This window comes from Vidua macroura, chromosome 6, assembly GCF_024509145.1.
Source record: "Vidua macroura isolate BioBank_ID:100142 chromosome 6, ASM2450914v1, whole genome shotgun sequence".
In the NCBI taxonomy this organism is placed as follows: domain Eukaryota; kingdom Metazoa; phylum Chordata; class Aves; order Passeriformes; family Viduidae; genus Vidua; species Vidua macroura.
The window spans coordinates 35380216-35399360 of record NC_071576.1 but is presented as its reverse complement, the minus strand read 5'-3'; the positions used below and the strand labels follow the sequence as shown (position 1 = coordinate 35399360).

The following is a 19145-nucleotide window of genomic DNA, read 5'->3' as shown; positions in this document are numbered from 1 at the left end:
AAGCACAAATCCTCCACACAATTTACATCACCCTGAATAAACTCATCATCTATGAATGGCAGAGGTCTTTGTTGCATTGGAAGACACTGTCTGTAAATAAGTGGAAGAATGATTTTGTACTCTGACTCCTCATTTCTGCACACTTTTGTACACAGAACTTTAACAAAGCAGCGCACATACATAAAAGGTATTTCACATTTCTCTACCTGTGATCAAAGTCCAGTAAGAGTATTTGGATATGAGCAAGGAAACAATTTCAACTTTCTTTCCTGACCTCTTACCTAAGATTGTCCTACCCCTGTCATAGGGAATGACTCTGACTGGTGATACTCTGATAGCCACAAAAACTACATAACATTTTTTAATAACACACTGCAAAGAAATATTAATGCTTGTTTACTAAAACAGAACTAAGGAATCTTTATTCAGGTGTAAGGAATCTTACTTCAGCCTGTAACAGAACAACATATAGAAAAATTAAGCAGAGGGGGGCATTTTTATCTCACATCCCTTCTTTTTTGTGACTTTAGTATGTTTGTTTAGAGCCAGCAAGTACCAGCTCACATTCTCTTCTCTGCCAATTGCGCTTCTTACCAGTGACCACGCTGGGGATCTTGGACAGAAAGCTCTTGACAGTGCGGATGGGAACACCACCAGTTTTGTCATCTTGCATTCTCGTAACGATGTCTTCAATCTGTCAAAAGAAAGGAAATACTTTATGGTTTATACAAAATGGTGACTTTAATACTTTTATACCATGAATGCTTTGGAGCCCTGCTGGTAGAATGAGTTTCAAATATACTATGTGTATTACTGCACAAACATGGAGGTAGACACACTTCTACCTGCCCAAATTTAAACGCTGAGATTAGAAACCATGAGACAGCATAGACTAGCTTTGAAGACAACGGTTGGATACTGACAATTCAACTGCAACTGGGCTTTTTTGCTGACCAGCGGTGATAGAAAGGTGATGTCTCCTCCACAGATGAACTGGACTGCACTTCAACCAATTTAAGAAGATTGACATCCAGTCCACTTTCCCCTCTGCCCCCACATTAATTTGAATCCTCAATACTGTAACCTTGGGAGAGCTTTCATTTTCCAAAGTGTCCCAGACAGTCACCAACGTTCTGTGGCTTGAGAAGAGTCTAAGATGGAACAGCTGCAGGAGAACTTACCCTGCCTCATTTTTTTGGCTAGAATGCTACATGTCCCATGGTCAGTACATAAAGTAAATAACCAAAAGTGAAACTATTATAGGGGAAAAGTCATTGGATTTTCAAAGCCAAGCTGTTAGTTCACAGGCACAAACATAATCTATCACATGAAGAAAGATACATTATCATCTTCAAAAGCCATGGCAATTAGAGGATCCAATTACTAGCGGAAGGAGCTTAATCCTCTTCCTGCTTACTCTGAAATGGAAAGGGATTTTTGTTCCTTTTAAGGCTACTTGCCATGCATTTACTTGAAGGCAGCGCCAAGGAGAACAAAGAGCTGAACATAAGCACAGTGCAGAAATTCAGTATCTCCAAAAACTCCTTTCAAGTTAATAAGATCTCAGAAGCCAAACAAAAATAATCCCAAAGCTGTTGTCTCTGTTAGCTCAAGCAGCCAACAGCACAGCCCCACCTGCTGTTGTTGACAGGTGGCCCAGGGCAGTCAGACAGGGAGCACAGCCCTGATTTTACCTAAAGATTTCCTCCTCACAGATGCTACAAAACAGAACCACAGCAGAGAGGTTACATGATGGGAGCATGGCCCCTCTCTCTCCTAAAGGCAACCTAGAGCTCAACATGCTCTCTTCATCTCTGGGAAGCCACTTCATTTACATACGCAAGTGAGTTTTTTTCACAGATTTAACACCTACATTTCAAAACAAGTTTAATTTCAAGCCTTCCCGAGGTGGTAAGACAATCTCCCTGCCAACTTCAGGCACTGAATTTGATCACTGCATTTTTAACCTCAGGTTACCACTTAACTGAACTGTTCACACCTTGTTTATATATTACCTTTAATTTAACACGTTCTGAACAAATTCTTAGTGGGAATGAAATCAGATGAAGATTAAAATATCCTGACATTTTCAATATATTACATGAGCTTTGGGTACTAACACAGTTAATTTGTGATAGAATAATGATACTTTCCCCACAAATGAATCACTATGAAAATTAATACCACTTTTCCCTTTTGCCAGAGCCTTAGGCAAAGTTGTTTGCTGATAAAAGCATTGGGCTTTTTTTTCAGTCTGAGGATATCTGGAGAAGTAACTGCTCATCTCTGATACCTGGAGAGGTAATTGCTCTCCAGGTATCGGAGCGGACAAAAAGCATGTCATTTTGTTGAGAGGAGCTTGACAGCATCCCTTGTTATCAACCCAGACGTAGAAGGCTGCAGCGCTCCAACATCAGACCTGTGGGGTGACAGGACAACTCAGTTGCTTGCAAAACGTGGACACAAAATCTCACAATGGATCAGGCCAAAAGGGACCACTGTGAGTCATCTGGTCCAACCTCCCTGCTCAAGCAGGGTCATCCTAGAGCACATGGCACAGGATTGCATCCAGGTTCTTGAATATCTCCAGTGAGGGAGATTCCACAACCTCTCTGGACAACCTGTTCCAGTACTCGGTCACCCACACGCTAAAAACGCTTTTCCTCATGTTCAGGTGGAACTTCCTGTGCATCAGTTTCTGCCTATTGCCTCTTATCCTATTGCTTGGCACCACTGAAAAGAACCTGACTCTGTTCTGAGTCTTAGACTTCATCCAAGAACGTCAGCCAGACTAAGAACTGTTTCCACAAGACAATGAAAATCCGTCTGTGTTACCAACTACTTATGTGTCTTCATCTGTATGTACTTGTAGCTGACATCAGAGAAAGATTTTTCCATGCATATTAGGAGGAAACTACTCTGCAATGTGCTACAAGTACCCCATGTCTCCAGGAACACTTCAGGGCTTCAAGAATCATAAGAATAATGATTGTAAAACTGTTGTTTTCTCTTCTTCTATTTGAATGAGAAGTTCAGAATGAAAATTGAGCTAAAAAATTACTTCAATGTGGGAAAATAAACTTTTCACTCTTTGCTCACTGTAAGCTAAAGGAACCCCAGCATGATTTATGTGATTAACACTACAAGAAAAGTTCAATTTCAAGCAAAATAAAACTTTAATTATCTTAAAAGAAAGATATATTGTTTTTACCTAAACTATTCCCCATCTCAATCAGTCAAGCAGGCACTGGTGTCTCAAATGGGGCCATTAATTTCTGTTTCAGTTACAATTACAAATACCTACTGCATTTTAAATAAAAAAATAAACAAAGCTACCCCAGAGTAACCTTCCCAAAAGGCTACTTCTTACACTTATCTTCTAGCCTGACTACACTACTGGCACTTACTGCTCTCTCTGTTTCAAATTGTTGGATGTTTCTTTTCTCCTTCCCTTTCTACTCTAATTCCACATCTCCGTTCCCTCCCATCCTCTCATCTGATCCAGACATGAATATACATGTCATCCTTCTACAGCCTGCCCAGAATTTTCAGTCTGCTATCCAAGAGCTCACAGGATTACAAGCCCCTGGTTGTACACACTCTTACCATTCCCAACACTTTTCTTGTACTCTCCAGCAAATTTCTGCCCTGCTCCAAGAGGACAGCATGGCATACTTAAAGAAACATTTGATGATGATTTTATCCTTTCTTTAAGTTATAATCAAGTTTTAATTAAAATATTAAAAACCTAGCAATGTTTCCAGGTTTTGTTCAGTTCGCTATAAAGAGAAGATCTGACCATTTACACCAGCCTTTGTTTTGCATCTACCCAATGCTTGCAGATATAATATCTGCAAGTCAGATACGCTTTGGATCCAAATTCCTGCTGAGCTACGGAAATATTTCACAAAGTAAGTGCTATAGTGACAAAGCAGAAAAAAAAAAAGATCATTAGAGCTTCAAGCATGGAGAAAAGCAAAGAGGGAACATGAAGGGTGAAGGTCACTTTCATCAAAGATTTTAATCTTAACTTTTAAGAGAGTTACCTAGACACTCCAGTGCTAATGACTCTCCCTTCAGCTTCTGCATGTCATAAAATACCCCTTAGGCTTCCCTCACTGAAGAAGGGGAATGAGAGTCCTTGGACAGCTCATTTCATCAGGCTAGAAGGCAGAAAAAAGTACAACAAAGCTTTCCTCATTTATCTCTCCTAAATGAGCCAGCTTCAATGAACTAACTTCCACCCAGCAAAAGTCATTGTAAGAATGAGCGATGCTTTTTTTTTTTTCCCCTGTGCTGGGGGTCACTGCTATTTCAATCCAGTCTCATTTTGCAAAGTGAATTGTCATTCTTCCATCCAAGTGGGTTCTGGGTCGGTATCTCCACAAGAAATCCAGAGAAATTCATGCATCTGCTGTCACTGTTAGCTACACACTGTAATGTATGCCTAACAAACTAGATCTGCTTTTCCTCCTGACTGGTTGCTGACAAGTCTGCTCCCTACATTTATCCAGAATATTTTTATTCCTCATTATCCCACTCTCAATGCATTGAAAAGGGCTTCTGGCTTCAGGACCACATTAGTGGTCACATAAAATACTGCAGGTAGTTTATAAGAGGTTACCAGCATATTCTGTTACACAGAATGTGATGGGAATTTAATGCATATATTGCTAGTATTCATTAGACCTTCTTTTCCACCATCAGCACTTTTGCTGGCCTAAGGAGGCTGAAGGCACAAAATAGAAGACCTTGAATTTCTGTCAGAGCCAAGATGTCTATCACTGGAAGATGAGAAGTCCTTTTCTGAGGCAGGACAGAACAAAAGATTACATTTGTTGATGCATTGGAATAACTAAGTCATAATACAACAACAAATGTAACAACCACAGCCTGGAAACTTTGGGTCAGCATCACCCAACATCCCATTACCATTTTAAGAGGGAAAACAACTCTCAACTTTGCAGTAGTTTTTCTTCCTCCCAGCACCAAGGTAAAGCTGGCACCCCTTCTACTGCAAGTTAGCACACACAGCCTTTCTGAGCCCTGGTCAAGGTTGGCCTTGAAGGTGACACGCTGAGGGAAGGGCAAGTTACACATGGAGAAGAAAAGCGACCAGTTCCCACCTCCCACAGCCCCACACCTGGACACCACTGGCAGCTAATGGAACTCCCTGGCTCAGTTGTGGCTGAGTGACACATAACGATGTCAGAGGCCCTCACAGTCCCATTTTTCCATTCTATTTTGTGAGTTAGTGAGGAAAACAGTGCCCTTTTCATATTCTAGCATCTGAGTTAGATGTACATATTCCCTCGGACCCTGCAGGAAAGCTCCTGCTGCCTATTTCTGAATATTTCAGTATGTACCAGGTGCCTGTCTGATTACTCACAGCAGCTACCCTACCCCTGGGGCTTCCTGTCACCAGCTAACCTGTGGCTGGAGAGTGTCCAAGCATCACTCATCAGTGCCAACATTAAAAGTGTAGGGTTAGAGAGAGCACCGTGCAGTTGCAAAGATCCTCTCTGACCTGGCCAATGACAGCTCTCGTGCGTACTGGGGGAGCTGGATGGTACACAGAGCAAAGGATCAGTCTGTTAGCAGCTAGCATGATGGCAATAATTATAAGCACGTTTTATCTTTTCACTGAAATACGAGTTTTAAAGAACCTGTTCCTCACAGTGCCAGCTCTTACTCCCATAAGTGCCTCTGACACTACCAGTGTGCCTGTGCATTTTGCACCTGCTGACTCCTGCTACACAGCCCACACATGCACAGACAAGGAAAGTTAATTTGACAAGATGCCTGAAGCCAACTTGCTTCACTGGTCCAGACAATTTCACTCTGCTCAAAAAACAAGAAGAAAAGGCTGAAAAATAAGGGCTATACAGCTCCCTTTGGCACCCTCAAGGGAGAAAGAACAACTTTGCCTCTGAGAGAATGCTGGAAAGCGGTAGAGCAGCACTGCTGGAGAATTGTGGTGTGGCCTTCAGCAGTCAGCGTCACCTGCTTCTGTCCAAGTCTCCTCTCCTGCATAACAGAGAGAATACTGAACTACACAGGGGTGCTGAGACTTAATTCAAAGATGTCCAAGGACTTGGGATGCCTCAAATAGCAGATGCCACACAACTACGCAAGATATGCTCCCCATCTCTGACAACCTTCCACAGTCCCAGGGAAACCAAATGGCAGCAAAGCACGGATGTGTCAGCTGGCAGGACTGTTTGGCTGCTTCCCACCTGATCAATGTCCAGTGACAGCTGAAGTCAGGCCACTTGTGGAACTTGTGCTCTCCCTGATGGAGTTCTCTGTTGCATCTGTTCTCCCTGCTTCTTTTTAAATTTCAGAGCTTATTCAGATAAAGGCAGGGTATACCACGTATCTCCCTCAATTTTGAGTGTGTTTCAGGAAGTGTTCACTGTGATCTTCAGACGTTTATTGGGATGGTGAAACAGAGCTAATTACGTCACCTTGAAACCAGTAACATGCTCTAGCATTTATATATATCTACTGTCAATAGGAGGGTACCAGTGAAGAAAAACCACCAAGGCATTTGTCATGATTAATTGTATGCTGCTGCTAATCCAGCTAGAGCTTCACAAAAGTGAGCATCTACTCACAAGTCATCACATAGAGGGACAGGTTTCACCACGTCAATTGGATTATACAAAACAATCTCTAGGGAAAAGCTGTGACACTTACTCAGCTGCTGAGGTGCAACACTAGAGTCTAGAAAGTACCAGGCAGCAGTTTTTTGATCAGACTGTGCCTCCCATAACACAGCCTACAGTGTCAGCTCTGCACAGCACCCCCAGCTCAGGCCTGAGCTGCATTACAAGAAAACATAGTCATGGAAAATGAGAGCTGGAGCTATTCCCCTCAGGCACTATATGCACAGTTGGAAAACAGGGTTTAATATTCAGCAGGAAAAAAAAAGCATAGCAAATTAATTCAGCAAACAGAGATTCTCCAAATGAGCTGAACTGATGCAATTTTCTCCCTCCCCAAAAATCAAGCTTTTTAGCCCATCAGTGTCAACAGTGAGAAGCAAAAGACATCAATGTGTCAGTGTTATGCAAACTCAATTTTTCATTAAAAACATTTTGACAGACAACTCCCGATGAGCTCAATTTCTACATGAGCTATAATTGCTTAAAAGAGAAAGCTACTTCAGTATGTTAGAAATCTGTGTAAAAATAAAAAACTCTTGCTTATTGATTGTGCTACTGCAATTACAGTTGCAAATGCTTGGGCCTCTGTTCCACTATGCATCATAACAGAAGTGTCTTGTGAACAGTGGTGCATTTTTTCCCCATGCTTTCTACATTTACGACAAAGATGCCACATATATGCACATAATCAGCTTGAGAGATCTTACACCATTGAAAGAACAACTGCTGTAATTAGAAACCTTCTAAGGCTACCTCCAGAACAGACCAAATATTTACTTTGTTCCATAAGTAGAAGTGTTAAGCTTTTTAAAATAGTAGGAAAGTATTATAAATATCCAATGAAAAGACAATATGAATTTTAAATAAAACCCCCATGGGTTATTCCACTTGGTAACCAAGTGGCCACAAAATTGTGACAGAGGTATGAAGAAAGTCACACTTTCAAAAAAATAAATACCACCTCTGCCACACAGTATTTATTGAATAGATGTGGCTTTAGTGTAATGTACAAACTATGCAAATCTATGCACAGAAAAACACATAAATGCAAAGATTATTTCATCCAGGAAACCTGTAGGATGGAATGATCTACACACTGTTTCTCAGTGTGTCATCTGAATTGAAGAAATCACCACTTTGGGGAAAAAACGAAGAAATTAGACCCTGTGTCCTTTTTATAATGCTGCTAAGGGAAGGCACTGGTGCTGGCACCATGTGGGCTATTTGTATCTGCCAGCTTGTGACAGAATGGAACCTCCCAGACCATTTTTCTCACAGGTCAACAGTCACCTAGTACTAACTGCGTCTGACACGCCATCCTCAGCAGATTTGAACAGATAAATCTGAAGTGCTCTGCAATGACTATGTGCAGAAAGAAGATTGAATCAAAACAGAGCAGCAGCATGGGTTGAAATATGAAGAAGTGAAGTTATAACAAGAAATCTAGAGCTGCACTTCTGGTAATGTATGCACCATAGTCTCCATATACTAACAAGAGGTGTTTGGGGAAGCATAGGAGTAGATGCTTTCCTTTGATGTGTTATACTGAAGTCACTGACTGCAGGGACTGACAGCATCCTGCTGCCTCGCTCCAGCCAGGGCCCAACGCACAAGCTGCCATGGAAACAGTAGAGATTTTCTCTTCTGTTGCATCACTGCCCTGAATGTAAAACTATGCAGGTCTCCAGACTGCTCATATGGTGACAAATGAGGAGTAGAGCAGACGTGCTACCACAGCCCTCATGGGACTACTGCAGCAGGGCAGGATGCTGTACGTGACCTGGCAGAGCCCCTCCCACGCCTGTTCCCACGCACACAGACCCCTTGCCCATCCCACTGCAGGCAGGGCACTGGGTAAAGCCCATTAACCAAATCTCAGGAATGCTCAGAAGCAAATCTGTGACTCTGCTGACATCCAGAATAACCCTGCACAAACCAACTTGAATTGACAAATTCCAGAAGTAAGTTTACTTTCAACAGTTTTGATTTTGCCAGGTCTTTTTTGGGGGGTTAGCTCCCACACCCTGAATTTCACTTTGAGTTCTGGCCATCAATTAATCATTCTCATGCAGGACAAAACTATGTTGAACCTTGTGGGTTTTTTATTATAAAACAATTGAGAAAGCTTCTGAAATCTTAAATCTTCCAGCAACATTGGGTTGAGTCTCCAATTTGTAACATTATTCAAGGACAGTTATTCAAGTCACTTTAGAAGCAGCACATAAGAATCTTAGTATTACACTGTCGTCTGTGCCTGACCCGGCATGAGAAAACAGCACCTCTCTCCCTATGTGATGCTGAACCACAGATTTATAAACACAGTCCTTGAAGAGGAAGCTCACTTTCCTCTGGAGCATGAAATATAAGGCACTTCCAGACAGAAGAAATGCCAGACAGTGGTGGGTCACTAATCTGTTACCATGCAGGAACTTGCAGCCCCCAAATCTTGATCAGGTGAAGAGCTGGTTAGGACTGCACCCAGATCACTTTGAACCAAATCCACAACCCCAAATGAACTCATATCCACACTTTCCAAAGCTGGGAATTGGACAATATTCTCAAGGCCCATCATCCTACTCAGGAGCTGGAATCAGAGTTGCCCACCTCCCACCCCAACTACATCAATGCAAGGCAGGGAAGGAAAGGACTATCCAGCCACCCTCATCCCAGCTCCACTGGCATGTGACAGTGAGCCCTTCAATGCAACAAGGTGCAAAAGGCCATCCCTGGGGCTGGCAAAAATTACTGAGCAAAGATAAAAAGAGAAGTTGTTCCTCATGAGTGTTTTCTCCCTTTGCTACAAAATGCAGCAACTGTTACCTAACTGCTCTGAAGTATTTCATTAAATATATTATTTATTGAAATGAAATACAGATGCATAAATATTAAGCAGATAAGAAGTTGGGATGCAGTTGGTATATGCTCAATCAGGATTTTGGCATTGCTACTGCTATCTTTAAATATCTGAATAATGATGAGCATTGCATCACCTCAAACACTCAGGGAAAGCTGTGTTGTTCTCTGGGTCACGCTTTTTAAAAGCAAAATAGATTTTCTATGCCATTAACAAATCTTTAACAGGGAGCAAACTCTGCAGTTTAAGGGGGGGGGGGGGAATTATCTGCTGCATTCCTGACCTTATTCTACATACAGAAGAAGAAAACAAAAAACCTAGTCCAATTTAAAGTGACTATTTTCTACTTAAAATGATATAATCTGAATTTGCACTTTGATTTAGACCCCACAGCTGAGGGAAGATTTGTGTCCACATCCTTGTGAAAGGGCAGAAAGGTATTTGTAGTGAAAAGGAAGATATATGAGTCATAAGACAAAGACTTTTATACTGCGGATTTCTTGATTCAATCTGAGCTTCATCAAACCACCATCAACTGCAGGCAAAACACGATAAAACTAAGTAGAATAAACTTGAGAATATTATGATTTAGTAAAAAATGCAGTATATTACCATTTTCTATTCTTTTTGCAAAGCTTCATAAGGATGTTCCTAACTTCTCCCCTGGTAGTGAAGATACTTGGAGCCATGCAGGAAATAGTTTGTAAATTATTTCCGGTTTGAGACACAAAAGCTGAGGTTTGTTGTTCCCTGCAGGGAGGCTGTAGCACTGGCACCAAATCTCTACCATTACCTTTCCTAATGTCCGGGCTTGTAAGATAAGCATATATTCTATTTGCCATCTGTTGGGCCATCTTATCTTTTCCAAGAACAATGTCTCCCTCTGGGGAGATATCTTCTGTTAATGTGCCATTGAATGGCTCACTGCATGACTGAGAAAGTTACATCATCCCATTGTAAGATGCTCCACCCAGAGGGAGGAGCCAAGCATCCCTACCTGCATAAAATCAGCATTTCTTAAGACAGCAACTCAGCCTATTCACTGGATTCCCAGAGGAAGACCAGGCCCATCTACTCTATCACCAGACCTTCAGAGAAAACTACACCCTTCTACTGGATCATCACTTCAGCAGCATTTCATCTGCCACTCCAGAGCAGGAGGAGCAGCCACCATTTAACTGGACTATCACTAACACCGTGACTCCTCAGGGTGTCAGGTTTCTGACTCTATCAGTAGTTTTGTTTGTACTAATTACATTTTTTTAAATTTAGTTTTTTTCCTAGTAAAGAACTGTTATTCCCATTCCCATATCTTTGCCTGAGAGCCTTTTTATTTTGAAATTGTGGTAATTTAGAGGGGGGGGGTTTACCTTTTCCATTTAATGGGAGGCCCTTGCCTTCCTTCGCAGACTCCTGTCTTTTCAAATGAAGACACCTAATGAATTGATGAGGGAAACGATCCAGCATATCTATTCTTTCCACTTTGACAGGCTTCTGTGGCTTAGCTAAAATAAATTATGCAGAAATATATATATATAATTGCTCACAAAACCAAATGTTTTTATTCAAAACAACAACAAAGTGAGGCTTCAGGAATATTTTTCTACCTTTTTTTTCAAGCATTCCTCTGTGTATGTAATATTGTGACACATAATACAGTGTGACAGGTCATTTCATGCATCATTTAATTCTTTGAACTGCAAAGTGTCCTACCATAATAAAAATAAGCTATATCCCTCTTGCCCCCAAATGCTATGGACAATACAAAGCAGAGAAGTTTATAAACTACAGGAAAGATAAGAAATCATATTCACTACAATCAAAAGGCTGTATTTGGTTTATCTTCCTCTCCTTGTGATAGTGTCACCTTGCAATTTCTAATATTGTTTTTACACCTAAAAATAATAATAAAAAAAAAATACTCAGGAAAAAAAGCCAAAGACAAAGAAAAACCCAGCAAAGTTTCCACTCAGGATGAAAAGATACCACTACAAAAGAAAATGTAAATTTTTTTGAATTTCAGAACAGAGGGAAAGTAAAGGCTTTGAGAAGATTTGTCAGAGAATGAAAGAATGCAGATTTAATTATTTTTGATACCTCTAAAACTATGTATTTTCTTCACATTGATTTTTAATACCTTTTAAATACATCTATTTTAAAAAAAATGATTGGTTTATGAACACAAATACATACAAGATTACCAGTGTTGGAAACAGCTTGGTTTAGCCCACAAAGAGACAATGCTGAAGAGTTTAGCACTATGACACTTTCTGTACTAGCTGTGGGAAGGAGTTCCAAACAAAAAGCAGTCCCACTGCTGTCCACCCACACCATGGCTAAACACTGCAAAGTATGAAAGTAATTTTCTTAGCGAGGTGATAACATTTGGGCAGTTAGCAATTATCAAAGAAATGTTTTTCAAGTACTCTACTTCACTCTCTGATGTGTTGGTGAGCAGTACTAAAATGAAAAATATTAGATTAAATTTAAAATTTGAGCATTAATCAAAACAGATTGCACATTGTCTGACAAAGGTTATCTTCATTTGGCAATTAATTTATTCAAATATGCTAAATTATGCTGATAGGAAAGTTTGCATAACATAGGACTCAGAGAGGTTCTTTAACTGAGCCACTCAAGTGCTTTGGTCCTTGGCTTTGATAGCAGCTATTGCTAGAAGGAAAAACCCAAACCTCACAGATTCCTCAGCAGAATGCATGCATTAAAAGTGCACATGATTCTCATAACATGATCATCAGTACAGGACTTGTTAACATTTTCATGCACTGAAATTACCATTTATTATGCCAAGATTGACTGGTGCTTTCCCTTTGGCAAGGAAAATGTTGCAAATCAAACAGTAGTTATGAGTTCTGCCACAACTCAATTACAGTCCTCACCATGGGTGAAGTTATTTACTTCAGCACCAATTTTATGATTTATTCAGCGGTTCCATTGCTGTTAGCTCTGAACTTTTTAGTAATGATATTGCTAAAGACAAAAAAAAAATTACAACACCTTAGAAAAAGAATAATTTTCCTTCTTCATATAAAAAGAGTTATAAGTGGCAGTTAATAAAAATGATGCCACATCAGCTTTTTTTTTTTTTTCAAATCTCAGCCTCAAACTGCTGCTTGATTCAACTCTGGCATTTAATGCAGCTAATGCACAAATGGGGCTCTGCTGTTTTAACCCCCTATTTTACAATACTTGTCAAAAATTTTCTGAGAGAATCATAGGTGTCCCAGCTCTGCACAACACTCATGTACTTTTCTTGAGCAGAAATGGCTAAAAATGAACCCTACCAGAGACACTGATTTTAAGACTTCTACCTCTTGACACCTAACCAGTATTTTTCCTTATTTGATGGGAGGATGGGGGAAAACTACATGTGGACTGTAAGTCAGAAACTCTACAAAGAAAGGTATTGCTTACTTTTGGTACTTTATGATACAATCTTCTCTCCAGGGCACTGTGTAAGAGACAACTGAAGACACAGCTCACAACACAGAATTGCTCAGCAAGAACACAAGGCACTCTCGCCTGCCTCTCCTGCCAGCAGACAACACAAAAGGCCATCTCTGGCCCTGTAATGCCAACTTGCTGTTTTATTCACTGAGAAAGGACAGGACAGAATAAAAAGAGCAGACACTGCATCCTGTGGCTACAGCTTGGTGGCTGTTCCAACATGTGACCACATCAAATGAGGGAGAGTGAGCTGCCTCCAAAAGATGAAACAGCTACTCTTACCCTTTTTTATATCACTTCATATGATATCTGCATCTACACGTGGGTGGATTTTCTTCCTTTCAAATGAAGAAAGCATTCACTCCAGAACATAAATAATCCTTTGCATGACACACTTAAGTTTTCTCATGGATTTTGTATTCAATTAGCTCTGTTCTCATGGTGTGGAGGGAAAACACCTAGCACAGGTAACAACACCATAAACATCCTAAATTTTATTCTACAGGAGCAACTGGTCTACAACACGGTTTTGACTTCAACTGTACCTTACTTTCCCAACCAATGGCTTCTGTATTAGTATACTTTGCTTGTAGAATATTGCTTGATTAAAGAAAAAAATGTTAAAAACCTATACATCTCAGCTGTACAAGAGTGGTTAGCCAGAATATCTTTTTCATTATGTTTTAATGTAATGCTTGATGCCAAAAGATGGAATTGTTAAATACATAACTACATTACAAGAGTTGATTTTTTTAAATTGTAGAATGGCAGCTGAGAGACAGATGTGGTATTTGGTTGTAGTTCACATGGATTTAATTACTGAAAGAGAGCAACATACAAAGAACAACACATAAACATGAGTTTTAAGCACCTAGAATTACAATATAAATCACAGATCACATTAAAATTATTTGCCTTCCTCATTCCAGGATGGAATGAAAGTAATTTTACACACAGATGGGAAATACATTTAATGGTTTTCTAAAGAAACTGGGATCATTGTTTTATGATGCTTAAATTGTTCTCCCATTCCAGGTTTTATAAAAACACTTAGGATACTCAGAAATGTGACTTTGACTTTTAGATACAAAGGATCTACATGTTAGTATGCCTGACTTGTACCCCTATGCTGTTAAATCTTATTAGTGCCAACTCTGACACTAGCGTTTCATGGTAAATCATTGCCAAAAGAGTATAAAGGGGTTTCACTTTGCTATAAAATCATCTTCCTACCAGTTAAGGTCACTGAAGTGTTAATTTATTCACCATTGAGGCAGATTCAAAGTCTACCTATTCTAAAATTTCCTTTTTCTAAGGTATTATTTCCCAAGTTTTTTCTCTGTTCAACTACAAAGCAACAAAAGTAGCACTGAGACAGGATTAAAAGATATCTAGCACCCGTTCCAGCCATTTGTGTTTCAGTGCACTAACTTTTTGTAGCAATACAGCTACAGGTTGATCAAAAAAAGAACAGAAACAAAAGTATGACAATTATTCTTGTTGATAAGAACAAAACTTGCCCAAAGAAATTTATTTAGTACTTCCTTGTATCACACAAAAAAATACATTTTTAACATAAATTCTCCCCTAAACTAAAACTATGTAGTTCTGCAGCAGTGGGTTGAGTTTCTGTAACTTTTTTTTTTCCAACTCAGATAGTAAGGAAAAAAAACAACAACAAAAGAACTCAAGAAACTTACTCCAGAGCTTTTTTTTCCTTTATGTTCCTCCCTCCTTAGCAACCTGTTGTACCCCTTATCCATCCAGGTTTGATCTTCCATCCAACTGCCAGATTCTGCCCCTAAGCCTCCATACCTCCCTCCTTCATTTGTGCAGTTGTCCAAGGACTTGAGGACATACAGCACTTAAGGGTAAGCGCTGTTTGCATTGAAACATGGTGCCACATTTCACTCTCATTCATTTTTCCACACATGAAAACTAGAGAAGCAGCTCAGGAGCCTTCTATCTGAAACCTTTCCTGGGGAAGGAGAGAAGCACAGTAACCATGAGTCCTTTCAAACTGAAAGCCAAATGTGGTAGCTTACACAACTGCTGCAGTGGAAAACTGTTCCCTCCTGAAGTGCAGCTCTGAGACAGAAGATGCTGCTGTGACAGGAAATGGTAGGTGGAAAAAACACTCCTGCAGCACCAAAGGTGCAGCCACTCCACCATCAGTCCCAGGGAAAGAGAATTGACTTGGGCTGCCTGTATCTAACATCAGGCAGCAGAAAAAAACATAGCTGGGCTCTGAGCTCAGTGCTGCTGTACACTCTGCTTACTGGATTCGTGAAGCTTATGACACTATTAGTCTTTGTCTATTAACAGAGGAGATTGGCACAAATACATAAATTAAACTTTTTTTTTTTTTAGTGTCTGTCTCTTTAGTTAGCTGAACACCATAAATAGATGTTTCACATTTAAACATCTTGATTATAGACTTCTGAGGGACTTTGTTCCTAAACTAACAGAGAGCAAATAAAGATGTTTAAGCTACAATCTAGCTTTGATGAACATTTTTCATTTTGACCAGCTCCTGAAGCCAAAACCTTATTATATTTTTCAGGTAGATTGAGTAATGAGCTTTTCAGTAAGCTTCAGTAACAATTTAGTTACTCTGCTCTCTTGCCACTTTATTTCTACTACCAGCCTTTTCTTGCTCTGACATGACGTCACATTTTTGTTAAGATGGAAAGACCAAATGTGGATCCTTCTATTAATACATGAACCCTGCAAATTGCAAAAAGCCAAGAACACTTATTTGAAGTATCTGTCTTAGGACAGATGCACGTAATTCTCACCTGTGAGAGCATGCTTGGCTAATGGGAAATATATACATGTATGCACACATATACTATAAAAAAATCAAACTTCAAATATGAATGAGCATGAGTCAACTGAAATTTCTTTACTCAACCACAACTGAATGCTGGGTCTATTCATGTTTTCACAAGAAAAGCTAAATGCAAACTACTTCTCTTTACAATTTTTAATACAGAGCATTCCTTTAGAATGAGGTTTTATGTTCTACATAAAGAGGACTAACTAAGAAAGTAAAGAAATCCTCTGAAATAAGTAGTGTTGACAGATTTTTTCACTATTTACTTTACCCTAAAGTCAAAGTGAGTGAGCAGGATTTGGTACTTAATGCTAACAACTTCATTAAAAAAAACAAATAAAAGCAACACAAGTGAAAAATCAACATGAATTAGACACTTACTCTCCATCTAACATGTCTCACAGCATTAGCTGTCTGAAGCACAAAGGCAGGAAACACAAGACTGCGTAAATCTGTTACTTAACCAGGGTGGTGGGGCAACAGAATCATTATACCTGGAGTCAACTCAGCAAGACACAGCTCTCACCCACCAGTAAGACATTCATAAGAAAATTAGTAATGGCTGAATAACTGGAAAAGAAGTTTTAAAAAAACTTAGATTCTCTGCAAGCCCTCTTCAGTTTTGTACCAATATCAAGTGGCCCCTATTAGTGCTAGGAAGTATGCATGAAAAGAAACAAGACCCGACAGCCTGGAGATCAGCAGCTCTGGCTCCACGCTGGCCTCTGCACCTGCTTCAGCTCAGCAGTGCACAAGAGCTCTGCGGGAGCAGGGCGGGAGGGGAGGGTGGAAGGCCATCAATAATTCATGGCTGAACAGCCAGACGGAAGACGAAGGGACTGCACACTGCATGGTGATTTCAAAGCTGGCGTTCTTGAGTGTTCAAGGCTGTTAATGTAAGCATGGCCAGCAGGTACTTACTGGTGTCTTCCAGCACATAAATGAGCTGCTGGAAGGGGCTTATGCTAGACTGCATCCCAGACCTGAGCAGCTCTCCAACATGCTTACTGAGATGGGTCGGTCTCTACCAGACATTCAACACCAATTTGCCTCCTTTCATATTCAGGAATCAAGTTCATAATCAGAGAGGTCTGACTGCTTTCCCACATTTAACACTGTTATCAGAATTAGGCTTCTGATGTATAAGGTACCAGCAGGTTTTCAGGCCAGGCAACTAATACTGCAAAATAAACAAAAACCAAAACAATCATAGATCTTTATTCTCTGCTCATAGTCCTTACTCAGAAAAAAGATTAGCCACCAATTTCCATGTGTCATTTGTCTGGTCACTTCTGTTGCTATCCTGAATCCATGGAGTCAGTAACAGCCTTTTCAATGTAATATCAACTCCAATATACCTGGATGCAAAGATTTCTGTCACTCAATCGATGCATTGTCAGCCTCTGAATTTCAGGTCACCCTGAGGCTTTAATGCTTGTCTTCCTGGTATTAGCTGTTTCCTATCTTGTTTAGATTTCTGTCCTTCCCACTACCCTGTTATTAGCAACAAGTGACTGTCACAAGCATTTTGCCTTTGCTTTCCAGATGTAGTAAGAGAGGAACTTGGATTCTCTTACTTCAGAACATGCAGCTCCTCTTTACTGGTTCCCTGGACTTCAGAGGTTACTTCCCACCTCGCTGCATCCTTACCTCCAAGTGCCTCAGTCTCCTCATCTCCTTTATCATCCTGCTCCCCACCACACATCTGTTCCTCTGAAAGTATGAGAACTTGTCACACTCTAGTCCCAAGCTTGGAGAGCTCTCTGGGAAGTACCAAACATGCTCAGGAGGGAGAGGGCTCCAAAAATTGCTGCTTATTCAGTCTTGCTCTATATAGTTGATGCTCCCTCTGAAACTCACTGTTTGTACAGCTTTTGAACCCACTGTCACACCCATATTTGGTGGGAATGGGAGATGTCAGATACAATTCTACAGTTCTACAAGAACAAGTGGCTACATATTAGAGAGAGTTCATCAGAGAGTTCACGTCAGTGCCAGGGCTATGAGAATTCCTGCACTGAGCACCCAACACCTATTTGCCTTCAGACAAGAAACATACAAGAGACCTTATGTACAATCCAGATATATGGGAACAGCTCCTGCTAAAACTTGCAGTCAACTTGAAGATGCAAACCTGAGAGCAGCTGTGTTTCTGTTACTCAACAGACTACCTTACATGCCTTTCCTCTCTCAGCAGTCTACAGTGCACCCAGTTTAAGACCAGCACCAGTTAAATGCCACTACCCCAGTTCAGGGATATTTGTTCTTGCCTCTGCTTCAGAGCTTGCTGCCCTTGCCAAGGTTCCAACACATCTGGCTGTGAATCAGGACACAGAAAAAGCTCTACTTGGTTGTAGTGCACAGAGTTGGAAGACAGCTGCTTATAAACCTTTGGGGCACAGAGGAAGCCAAATTCTTGAACAGAAACACAAACAGCCCAGAGTACATTATTTAAAATGCATTTGGTTACCTGTTGAGAAACTCACAGGAAGCTTTCCCTCAACTTCATAAAATAGCAAAAGTTACATTGTTTTCAATATGAACAATACATGTTTCATATCTTAATCACAAATGAAAAAGGAACTAATACCTTAATGGCTAAGTGCCACTGGGTACCTCCAAGTTAATGTTGGCTTATCATTAAGGGAACTGTACTAGAGACTTCAGACACTGCAGGAATCCATATTTGCAGTTTTACTGAATATCTGCTGAAATACCCATTCACACAGCACAAACAGGTATGTGCCCCACATTCACCATCATTTTTCACACCACCTTTTCATGTGGCAGATTTAAGAACAAGAGACACTAAATTTGTGACATCTCCAACAGCTCCTCCTTGTTATTAGAAATTAAACTCCCTAGTTAGCATATAGTATCTTTCACTGGTTCTAATTCTGAGAGGGTTTTCATGGGAGTTTCAACAGGCATTGGGCCATGAAGTTTTTCTTCATAAAATACCATAACATATTTTAATTTGTTATTCCGTTATCAAAAAGCTCCTCTTGATGATAACAATCTCAAGCTTTCCATATATTTTTATATTCACAGCTCCAAGTATTTTCTGATCATTTTCATTGATAAGTTTGCATTTCATTAGTGTTTATGAGCATTTCTATGAAAGCGTTACAACTCATACCACAAGTTGTGTGCACAGTTTGTTCACTCCTCACAGCACTGTTCCTACATGTCAGTCTTAGGTATATAGAAAATTTCAGGTCACTTCTGCACCAATTTATTGAGAAAATACTGACAAAGTATTAAGTAGATACTTACAGTATGCTGAGTATTATCTAGCTGAAAAGATCAGTTTAAAGGA

At 40.1% G+C, this 19145-nt stretch overlaps 1 protein-coding gene and 1 long non-coding RNA gene across 6 annotated transcripts in view; one reads left to right on the top strand and one right to left on the bottom strand.

The window, feature by feature from the left end:
• Positions 1-19145, bottom strand: part of RGS6 (regulator of G protein signaling 6) — a 258147-nt gene that overhangs the window by 101100 nt on the left and 137902 nt on the right. For 3 of the 4 annotated variants that reach the window (XM_053980328.1, XM_053980330.1, XM_053980329.1), the window contains exon 3: positions 595-694. In XM_053980328.1, coding sequence (XP_053836303.1) covers positions 595-694 — 100 coding nt within the window. Of the gene's footprint in view, positions 1-594; positions 695-8161; positions 8214-19145 lie in introns of those variants that run through there. The other variant, XM_053980331.1, reaches the window with a different exon arrangement.
• On the top strand, positions 8376-10833 carry LOC128808791 (uncharacterized). Of its 2 annotated transcripts, XR_008437533.1 has the most exons (3): positions 8376-8439; positions 8548-8629; positions 9907-10833. It is a non-coding gene; the product is annotated as an uncharacterized LOC128808791 (long non-coding RNA). The 2 variants fall into 2 exon arrangements; XR_008437532.1 differs by having other exon boundaries at positions 8393-8629.